The 11,635-nt window shown below is 42.7% G+C and overlaps 1 protein-coding gene across 1 annotated transcript; it reads left to right on the forward strand.

Moving 5' to 3' along the window:
* The first annotated feature begins 4,690 nt into the window (after positions 1-4,690).
* On the forward strand, positions 4,691-10,345 carry LOC123190870 (mitogen-activated protein kinase 14). The gene is made up of 10 exons (XM_044603602.1): positions 4,691-4,910; positions 5,924-6,329; positions 7,160-7,287; positions 7,375-7,434; positions 7,995-8,144; positions 8,215-8,370; positions 8,472-8,683; positions 9,045-9,146; positions 9,247-9,407; positions 9,530-10,345. The coding sequence occupies exons 2-10, from the start codon at positions 5,933-5,935 to the stop codon at positions 9,811-9,813; spliced, it is 1,650 nt and encodes a 549-aa protein (XP_044459537.1). The 5' UTR covers positions 4,691-4,910; positions 5,924-5,932; the 3' UTR covers positions 9,814-10,345.
* Positions 10,346-11,635: the final 1,290 nt, after the last annotated feature.

Below are 11,635 nucleotides of genomic sequence, written 5' to 3' on the forward strand. Positions count from 1 at the left end.
AATGGAACCATAATATTGATATGCATCTTTTTCATGTAGAGCTTATCTCGATTTGATGCACCGTTGTGTAGATTAGAAGGGACTAATAAGTGAACAAGGTTAGAAGTTAAACCAACACACCACGTGCAAACTCACGTACACCTAGTGCAATAACACGCGGGAGAGGAGGTCGAGAGGAGCAACACGGGCGGTGACACGTGTGTAGCAGGACACTGGAGAGGAGACTGAGATTAAGGTGTGTCATTAAAACCATATATATGTGCATATGCTTTTCACGAGGAAGAAGTTAGATCTAATCGTCTACGATCGTTGAAATAGAAAATGCACAACACGAAAGTCGTGAAAAACTATAACATCACTATGCATCCAAAATAGCAAAGAAAATTTCAAATGGTTGACCGTGCGCGACGAATTTGAAAATATTCATCCAAAATAGCTCCAAACATGAACATGAAAATGAATATTTACGGTCGACGAAACTTTCAACCGATCACAAAAATGGAACCATAACATCGATATGCATCTTTTTCATGTAGAGCTTATCTCGATTTGATGCACCGTTATATAAATTATAAGGAACTAATAAGTGCACAGGGTTAGAAGTTAAACCAACACACCACGTGCAAACTCAGGTACACCAACTAACCAGGCTGCATCCATCGAGCCACCCACCTGCCTGGCCTCGGAGCGTTTCCAGGGATGCAGGTCCAAAGGCATGTTAAAGTCCGTACTATGTAGGCCCAACGTGAATGTGGGCGATTAAACGAGCCAAATCCTTCCTACACGAGTCTGGCTAAACCTAATGCAGCCAACCAAACACGTCTATAGTGTTTGAGTTGAGCATATGTAACTCTGGACTTTCTAGAAAAACAAATATCAAGATAACCAATTATTTGTTAGATGGTTAGGGTGTTACCCTATCCCACTAAGGATGAAACCACATGTTTAATGCTTTGGTGTTATGTGAAATATCCTCTATTTACCAGTCTTGAATCTATGTAACTCTTGTCTTTAGTAGGCATTGCATGAGTACATGAGTGTTCATGCGTGCCTACACTGTATTTGGTCGTTCCAACCGATCATGAATTAAACATGTAATTACAATTCTTGTTGTTACTTTTGTGAAGAAATAGCAAGAGAGCGCCAATTTCCAAGTTATACCAAAAAAACTGTCAATCAGTTTTCTCTTGCATTGGATTAACATATAGTGAGGAAGTATTTGACGAATAAAATCACTCTGCTTCATTCGATTTTATTTCCTTTTGGACCTAGACAAAAGGGTTAAAACAAAATAGGCTTAAAAACAGTCAATATCATTAAATGCGCTGTAACATGCATCCAAACTACTATAATCATAAAATAACTTAAGGAAATCAAAGAATAAACGAGTCTACAATTTAAAACAAAAATAGAGAAGGGACAAAATCACACATACACAAACAAAAAAGATCTATAATTGGAAAAGGTAGTGCTTCCATAAAGTATTAAACATAGGTATACAGAATAAATTAAGACATAACCAATCAATGCCATAAAATTATGACATAGGTACAATGGCGGAGCCAGGATTTTCGACATGGGTATGCGGAGACAAAAAAATATTTTTGGTGCACAATAACGCAAGACATAAAAAAAATGTACTCCCCCATCTCAAAATTACTGCCTTTGATTTAGTACAACTTTAGTATATAAATTTTGAGACGAAGGGAGTAGACAATATTACCAATTAAACTAGAAATTTTTCTTTGTGCAAATGTGTCTTTCAATGATTTGGTTACGTTGCAGAACAAGAAGAATCATAATAACATAACAAAAGCGAGAAATGATTGCGTCTTCCTTTTCTTTCATGGAAAAATTGTGCTCACAATTAACCAAGCAATCATTTATATATTATTCCCCATTTTGTCTCTTAACTTATTCTTCACACAAGGAACCAAACTAATGATCTATTCTCGACTGGTAGTTTGGACAAATCAAGATTAATGAAAATGGATAGAACACTAACCAACCACGATCAGATGATCGAGGCATTTAGCACGCTGATGTTGGCGACTTTGCCTGCGCTTTGCTGGATGGCCAATGCGCCGTGTGCCTGGGTCGCTGCGAACTATGGAGGAATGGTGATTGGGGAGGCAATCTACCGGCGGCAGCCTAGTCCGCGACGGAAAACGGCGCCGTCATCCGGACACATCAATTAGGCGATGGCCGGTTTTGCGATTGGAAGTTGGAACCGCACACGTCGGCTGGCTCCTAATCTCCTCGACTTGGGTTAATCGGGCCAGCTGCAAGCCCTTAAGGCCTGATAGATAGTATAATACCAGCCTAGTTAGCATGTTGGCCCAGGTGGCAGCCGAATTGTTTTCTGCTTAGTTTGTCTGCAGCGCTGTAAGTAACTGCCCTAGGGAAGCCAATCGAATTGCTCACCTTCTGGCGAAGCACTCTTATGATACTCAGTCTGCATTTGATTGGGATGGAGATCCACCCAATTTCATTCTTCCTTATGTAATAAATGATGTAACTCTTTTGACTGTGAAATAAAACACCGATAGGCTTTTCCTTCAAAAAAAACTGATGGCCATACGCTGTATAAATGCATACATGAGCATATATACTGAAACTTTTCTGTATAAAATATTGGGTATGCATTGCATACCCTTGCATTAGGCTAGCTCCGCCCCTGCATAGGTATAAAGTATAAACATAGGTATATCTTTTCCCTAATAATAAAGCACGGGTTGAGTTTATCGGGTTCATGGTGATTTTACACAAAAGTCCCTGTATTGTTTAGGAATTGAACCCGCAGTACATAATTAATCTATCACGCAAAAGAAAGAAACGGTTCACTGGAAAAAACACCCATACTCATCCGCCTCCTCGACCCCTCACATGTGCCCAAGCCGAGCCATCCTTACGCCATCGCCACCAGACCTCCGCCAGCTCGCCCCGTGGCCGCCGCACCTCGGCCAGCTCGCCGCCGTAGCCGCACCTCTGCCATCTCGCCGCCGCGGCCTCACCTCCTCCAGATCCTGCCGCCGCGGCCTCAACGGCGGCCTTGTATGGGCTTGCGGTCGCGCGGTCGGCGAGGACCTGCCGAATCTCGCCGGATCCGATGGGAAGTGGCGCTCAGGCGGTGGATCTAGAAGGAAGGTGACTGAAGCTCGGAGCACAACAGTAGGCGGGCGCAGCATGGCGTCGGGTAATTGTGAGAGAAGAGAGAGATGAGCGGGAGAGAAAAGGGAGCACATGAGGAAGGAGATGGGAGGCCGGAGGGAGAGAGAAGGGAGCGGTGAGGTGCGGCGGTGGTCCTGCTGCTGCTCGTCGGCCATCTGCGAGCCGGAATTGCGGCCCCATGCGAGGGAAAGATCGGCGTTGCTACAACCACGGCAAGACGCCCACCATGAGCGTACCTTACAAGCAACAGCAGCCTCACTTCGCCTAGGACGACATGACGATTACGAAATATTCAGTCATCCCTCTTGCGTCTGCCTGTTGGATACTTGGACCTGCTCGTGCGTTTGAGGTAATTCTTAAATAAGATAGCTATGCAAATTGTTATTTTTGTTCAGATGAATGTCGGGATTTGGTAATGCTTAAAGAAAAGATCTACTCTATGGTTGTTTCTCTGCAGATGATTATGCAGAAAAGTTGAAAACGGGGTATAATGATGCTTGGACTTAACAAATTGGGCAAATGATGTGTCGTTAACAAAGCACCAGGAGTAGTGCTACGATCAAGCATTCAAAAATCATAGGTATACAAAAAAAAGAATGAAACAATCACCCACAAAATAAAAACAGAAAATAACCCAAAAGTTAATGCGCGAAAAGTATAGGGACCTAAACAACACATGCTAATTTCCCTGTGGTTTTCTTACACGAATGTTTTCTCCTCTCATCAAGTTGCTTTCAGCATTTCCCCTCAATAAAGTCCGTCTACCTTTTTATCGCCCCCTGCTAGAACTCTTACGCCATAGCCATGGGTGACTCATCGTCGCCTCTATTTCTTTTCTCCTTGGTTTATAATATGAAAAACGTATCAACCCCAACAATAATAACATTAAACAAACCCAAAACGAGTCAATCATTGAATCGTGCCTTAACAACCCACATACATGCTCCACTTTACTTAATATGGTGACCAAAGCGAGCAAGACAAGAAGTTCAATCACCACAACCCCATCTCACATCCCCAATTGCCATCCACACAACCCCCTAACCACACCTCGCCACACATCTCCACCGGAAAGCCAAAGACGCATCACCCCCCAACCTAACAAAGCAACAAAGCCGCGCAAACGAGCTGTCCTCAACAAACCAAACCCAGGGCAAGTTCTTTTGGGCAATTCTCCCAGAATTCACCCTCTCCCCAGCTTCTCCCAGAATTATCACTTAATATTTTTTACAATTCCTAGCTAGTTGAGATCTAATTAGCTAGGAATTGTAAAAAATATTAAGTGACAATTCTGAAAGAAGCTGGGAAGGGGGTCAATTCTGAGAGAATTGCCAAAAGAACTGGCCCCCAGCCTCATCGTCGCCAAACCGCCAAACAGCACGTAAAACGGGAAAGGAAACGATGCCCGGCCCGCGACGGCCGCCCCTCCCCCTCTCCCTATCGGAGCGGGCGCGCCTCCGAACCGAACGAGGCCAAGCGATTTTCTTTTCTCGTTATATATATATAAATATAAACGGAAGATAAGCAGAGGCAGGCCCGGAAATCTAGTTAAACAAAGAGAGAAATAAATCTCGGGTATAAATTCCGAAAGCGGAGGCCACCGGTGGGCTTCTCTCTCCTGACTGCCCAGCTACCACCGCCCCCCTCCCCCCTCTGTCCTCGAGCTTCGCCTTGGATCGCAGCGCAGCTGGACTCCTCCCCTCGGCCGCGTCCCCCTCGTCGTGTGCGCGCGTGAGCGAGTGAGCTCCCTCCCCGCCCTGCTTCTCCCCCCCCTCCCCCCTCTCTCTTGCTGGATCGGGGGTGCTCAAAGATCTCGCCTTTCTCGCGCAAAAGATCCCCTCTCCTCCGGGGAGAGATCTGCCGTGAGGAGGCGGCAGGGGCGGGCGAAGAAGGCCGCGCCCCTCTCTCTGTTCCGCTGAGCGTTCCTGCCGCCCCCACCCTCTAGTGCCGTGCGGGGAGTTAGTAGCAGCCTTCTTTCTTTTCTTGGAGTGGATTGGTAGTGTTCTTGGTTCGGGATCTTGGTGCGTTTGGAGCTTTTGCTCCCCGAATCGCGAAGCCCCGCGGTCCTGGTGGTAGGCTTGTTCCCCGCCGTAAAACCTGGCGGCTAGACGGATCTACTCGATTTGGAGTTGAGTCGCTTTACAGATTCGTGGGCGTAAGCTGCTCGTACGTTTTGGTGGAAAGAATTGACGTCGGCTGCTTGGTTTCGTAGGTCTCGTCAGTTCCTCTTGTAAATTCATGCCCGGCAGTAATGGCGCTACTGTTCATTTATTCACAACCCTCTCAGTTCGAGCTATGGACTTGACTTGAGTAGTTGTGCTGTCGTGTTCATATTTCTACCCACCTCTCTGTGCGGCAATATGCATGCTTCATGCCATCCCAACAATTCCATCGTTTGGGCAAAAAGTTTCAACTTGTTTTGGAGAACGAAAGTAATGCCCCCTAGACATCGTTGCATCACGTGGTTCTAGTGCTTTTCTTTTGCTTCCAAGCAGCTTTTTTCAGATAAAATTTGTTACTTGACGATTGAGACCGTGCTAGTTTGCGTTGTATGAATTCTCCATGGAACTTAATTTCCTATGTGGTCATTTTCGCGTAATACTTGGCTAGTGTCTTTTTGTACATAGTCCTCGTCGCTTGCCAAATTAGGACTCTAATATCTATTTTGAGTGTCACCATCTCACCATGTCATACTAAAGAACGCAATTCGTCAGTGCTCAAGGTGACTCGTATTCTGTTTTGTGTGACACAGACATCTCAAATGGACTTTTTTACCGAGTATGGTGAGGGAAACAGATACAAGATTGAAGAGGTTATAGGGAAAGGGAGTTATGGCGTGGTCTGCTCTGCTTTGGATACTCACACGGGTGAGAAAGTTGCTATCAAGAAGATAAACGACATCTTTGAACATGTGTCTGATGCCACACGGATACTCCGCGAGATCAAGTTGCTTAGGCTCCTAAGACATCCCGATATCGTGGAAATTAAACATATTCTTCTTCCTCCGTCGAGGAGAGAGTTCAAGGATATATACGTTGTTTTCGAACTCATGGAGTCTGATTTGCACCAAGTTATAAAGGCGAATGATGACTTGACTCCAGAGCATTATCAGTTTTTCTTGTATCAGTTGCTCCGAGGATTGAAATACATACATACAGGTAACCGATTTATTTTCGCATCAAAGATGGCTCTTTTGCATATTACAACAGCTGGATATCAGGCATCTCAATTTACTAATAAATGGTCAATGTGTTTAAAAGGCATACACATGTCAGTAGATAACAATGCCATGTCAAATTCGAAACAATATTTCTAGTATCTGGCGACGATGTATTGGTTGTGTTGGTATTTGTGAAAACCTTTAAAACCCATGGTATGTTCCACAAACTTTGTAGTCAGGAGAGCAATATGGACCTGTATAGTACTTTGATACAGGTCACACAGTTCGCTATAGTGTCACAGCCTGAGTTGTGTGTTCTAGTCTAATCACCTAGTAACTGATCAATTCTGTGATGGAAAGTTACTGTTAATCATTTACGTAGCTACAATCTGGACGTGCTCCCAAAGCTTCTTGTGATGCTACAACAGAACTGTGGTCCTAGTGAGGAGCTCTTTGTGCCAAAAGTCAGCAACTAGATAGGCATACTAATCTTGTGAAGCACTGTTTGAGGCTAGAGAACTTCTGTTTAATCTTTTTTATAAATATAAATAACTTATTTGTGATCAAGTAGGTATTTTCAGTTCTCTTTTTTGGCATGCTAAGAAATAATATTTTGCTGGTATAATAACAATGAAAAACACATGCTCATCTCTCCATTCATAGAGCAATACTGTAGAAATCCCTATTGTTCAGATTATTTAAACAAATGAGTATTAATACTTTTGCTATAGATACAAATGTGGCATTGTGAGTTGATTGGCAATAATATAAAACAAGACTCATAGAAAAATCATTTTGGCTGATGCATCTTCCAATAGCTTCTTGCAGCAAATGTATTTCATCGAGATCTCAAACCAAAGAATATCTTGGCTAATGCTGATTGTAAGCTCAAAATATGTGATTTCGGTCTTGCAAGGGTAGCTATAAGTGATACTCCAACCGCAATATTTTGGACGGTATTGCTATTTCCCCCTACCATGCTGACCATTTCTTTTGGCTACTCAATATCAATAACAGCAGCTAATTTCTTATCCTGTTTTTAGGATTATATCGCAACAAGGTGGTACCGAGCACCTGAACTATGTGGATCTTTTTTCTCCAAGGTTTGTATATGTTAAATTTCATATGAATCATGGTATCAACAGTATTTTTCATTATTTTTCCCTCATATGAATCTGATTTACTTCGTTTAATGTTTAAGGCTTTAAGGGTGCTGCAACTTTGTGACAGCAAAGCAAAGTAACCTCCCCCTGGCATTTCCTTAGTAGTTCTTTTCCTATTTCATATCAGGTTATGTTCTAATATATATTAGCTATGGGAAACAATGCCAATCAGCCAGCATGGTTAAAAAATAAATGTTTAAGAACACATTCCAACATCTGGCACAGTTTATGTTTTTTTTTTGTCTTCCACCCTCAACGGACAAATATTTTTTAATGTGCATGTTTTGATGTTCAGGGTAATCATATTGCTTCAATGTCATTCAGGAACGACCTTGTTTTCTGTATTTCTTTTTGCAAACCGAATGATTAAGCTGTCAAAGGAATAAGGGCACCTCTAGTTGTAACTCAAGTACTCTATGTCTAGGTTTGATTAATCCAGCTATACATATTCTGGAATATCTGGAACGCTGTATAACATTATGTTCTTCAATTTCTTGCAGTACACACCAGCAATAGATATATGGAGTATTGGATGTATATTTGCGGAACTTCTAACTGGCAAACCTCTTTTTCCTGGGAAAAATGTGGTGCATCAACTTGATATAATCACAGATCTCCTGGGAACGCCTGCTCCAGAAACAATTGCTAGGGTCAGTATGGTTGGCATAAAACAGTGTGTTGTTTCCAATATAACCTCTGATGTTTATAGCTATCCTACAGATTCGAAATGAGAAGGCCAGGCGCTACTTGAGCAGTATGAGGCGGAAAAAGCCTGTACCGTTCACGCATAAGTTTCCAAATGCAGATCCACTTGCATTAAATTTGTTAGAGAGAATGCTAGCATTTGATCCAAAAGACAGGCCAAGTGCTGAAGAGGTAGTTTGTTTTAGTACCATGCCTGCCAGCATTTTTTCCTGTGTTTCTTCTTTCCTTGTAACCTTGAATACCATTAGCTAATGTATTAGGCATGTTGACAGGCTCTTGCTGATCTTTATTTCAAGAACATTGCGAGTGTGGATAGGGAGCCTTCTGCACAGCCCATTACTAAGCTTGAGTTCGAGTTTGAGAGACGAAGAATTACGAAGGACGACATAAGGGAACTCATATACAGAGAAATTCTGGAATATCATCCAAACATGCTGAGGGAATTCCTTGAGGGGGCTGAGCCAACTAATTTCATGTACCCAAGGTGCGAAGTTCTCTTTCAATACTTTAACATCGTGGAGTGCCTTGTTTAATTCCAGAGACAATGCAGTGACATTATTCTTGGTCAGTCTAGTTCTACAGATTTTTTTTGGTATCATTAATGTCTGTGCAGGTTCATGAATAAATATCAAGTGTTTATACACACACTATTATGGTTATTTTTCTACTCTTTTGGTGATGGTGATATTGATAAATAAAGCATGCGGAAATTGTTTTTGTTTATTGTTGATTAGGTAGTGCATACCTATTCTGTGTTCTTATTTGTTGCTTGGAGTCAGTCGCGCACTGCATAAGATACTGACCGATTCATCGATCTAACATTGTTTGCTCTATTCGGATTTCAGTGCAGTAGATCATTTCAAAAAGCAATTCACATTCCTTGAAGAGCATTATGCAAAGGGATCAACAGCAGCACCGCCTGAGAGGCAACATAATTCATTACCAAGGTATGATATTGACTTTGCTTTAACATTGTATGATGGACTGATGTCACTTTAGCCACAAATTGGAAGTGTGGTTCTTGACTATCTAGTTTTCTGTTAACAGGCCGAGTGTTATCTATTCGGATAACCGGCCACAGTGTTCAGATAGCCGACCACAGGGTGCTGCCAACATTACGGATGATCTTTCCAGGTGTATAATCAGAGATAATGCACAAAAGCCACGCAGAGATCCTGCTTCAGTTGGTGCAAACAGAGTTCCTCAAGGTAAGCACCTGGGTCGTCCAATACTTTTGAATCTGCAAACAAGCCTGCATGACTGTATCCTTAACTGTATCTATCGGGCCTTGTAACTCGAGGGTAACTTGATACACCACTTCATCATACAGGTGCTGCCGTTGCAAGGCCTGGTAAAGTGGTTGGTTCGGCACTTCGTTATGGTAACTGTTCAACATCTGGTACTGAGCAATATGAACAGCGAAGGGTCGTCACAAGCCAAGGAATTGTTCCAAACGGTGTTCCTTCGGGCAGCTCATACCCTAGAAGAAATAACACCTGCAAGAGCGAAACAGGTGAAGCTGAAAGGATTGACGTGAGCCAAGCTGGGCCACCAAAGCCATATACCGGAAATAAACTAGCTGCAACCGTGGATGGCCGCAACGGGCACTGGTAGGCTGCTGTGGCAATGCCAGAAAATCCTTGCCATTGGATCAGGAAGGGTTACTCATTCCAAGGACACACCTTCAAACATGCCATTCTGTACAGAGTTATATTATCTGTCATGCTTACTTCTCCCGGAGACGATAAAACTGTATGTGAAGTTGTTGCGGCAGGCTAGTCTCCTGTTAAGCTCAACTCTGGTCTGGTTACCTGCAATTGGGTAGATCCAGTTCAACTGTTCAACAAGTATAACCAAAAAACTGGAAACTTTGAGTGGCATTCGCGACAAAGGACTGTTACTGACCTGACTGATGGTGTTCCGCAATTCGTTTCTCCAAGCTGGTGACCCTGAGGGAGGTTCAGAGAGCCCACTGTACACTATCTAATGTTGTAACACGGAGTTTAATTAATTGACTTTAAAGTATGTTCTTGTTGCTTGTAGTCTGTCATCCAGCTGTAGTGTCGAACTATTGAACACTGCTATTTCTGATAACACATTATTTGGACCCTGCTCGCTATTGAAACCCCAGGTTTTTTGTGCGGAATTTGTAATGTGATATGCAGTAAGTTAGTAGCCCGAGCAAAACGGAGTTGCGACGTATGTTTCCTGAATTGCGCAACATGTTTACTGTCCTGTTTTTCAAGAAATTACATAGTGCCTGGTTTGTAGCATGTCCAGTAGAAGCTTTCCTGGTTACCGATGCTTTGGCCCACCTCCAAATCCATTAAACTGTAGCGTGCGAATGGGATGCCCCTGTTTTGAATGCATTCTCTTTTTTTTCCCTTCATAAAATTCATTTGAAATTCATGTATTTCAAATATTTACTGCATATTACCGGAAAAAATCTGTTTGGGAAAACATGAGCAATCACTAAGGTCACTCGGTTGAAACTGCAACAAATTGTCATGCATGTGTAGGATGGGAGCAAACTTTTACCAAAAACACTTGCATAACAAAAACACAATGTTTGAAGTAGATACCATTGAGTCATTGCAACACGTCTCACACCCGAGTTTGCAACATGTCGAGAAAACGTTTGAAACTTTGAAAAATTGCAAATCACTAACCTTATTTTTAGCATCGACTTTGCCGGATTGAACTCGTTGACAACAAATCCATCTCGCCAATGCCCCACTGAATCTAACACCCTTGGTCCACCGTCTCCCCTGGGCTTGGCATGGTGAAGAATCTTGAATCTGAGCTACATCGTGGTTGTGTCCATTGCGACACAGTGAGCTCCAAGGACCACCATCCGCAGCGATGGAAGACAACAACGAGGGAGCGGAGTGAGCAAATCAGGATGGGAGAGGTGACATGTGGAAGGAGAGAGGAAGCTGCTTTTGCGAATGAGCGACGTGACCCAACTGATCCATTCACTCAATCTGTTGGCAGGCACATATATTCTGATAGGGAACATCGCAGTTGTATCTAATCGTTTTCCAACATTTGGATCCAAGAATTTTTTTTAAAAAATGCATGGTGTGTGTGTTCCCTTCTAAGTCCATCTTTGGTCCACATGATTCTAAAAATGCAGGAAAGGGAAAACGCGAGGATTGAATAGGAATGCGTGTGTAAAACAAGGATTGGAAAACGTAAGAATTTTGCACACTTGGATGTTTAGTCCACAGGAATAGGAAAAAAACATTGGAACTCAAAACAAGGATTGAAAAACGTAAGAATTCTGCACACTTGAATAAATATAGTCAAATCAAACTCAAAACACTGGGAAAAGGTATAATTAGCATGCTATTATGCCGCCAAGGAACTTAATCGTGTTCTTCATGCGTAGATTTTTTTTAAAGTGTCCAAGTGAATTATGGAATTCCTGCAATTT

This window comes from Triticum aestivum, chromosome 1A (genome assembly GCF_018294505.1).
Source record: "Triticum aestivum cultivar Chinese Spring chromosome 1A, IWGSC CS RefSeq v2.1, whole genome shotgun sequence".
Classification (NCBI taxonomy): domain Eukaryota; kingdom Viridiplantae; phylum Streptophyta; class Magnoliopsida; order Poales; family Poaceae; genus Triticum; species Triticum aestivum.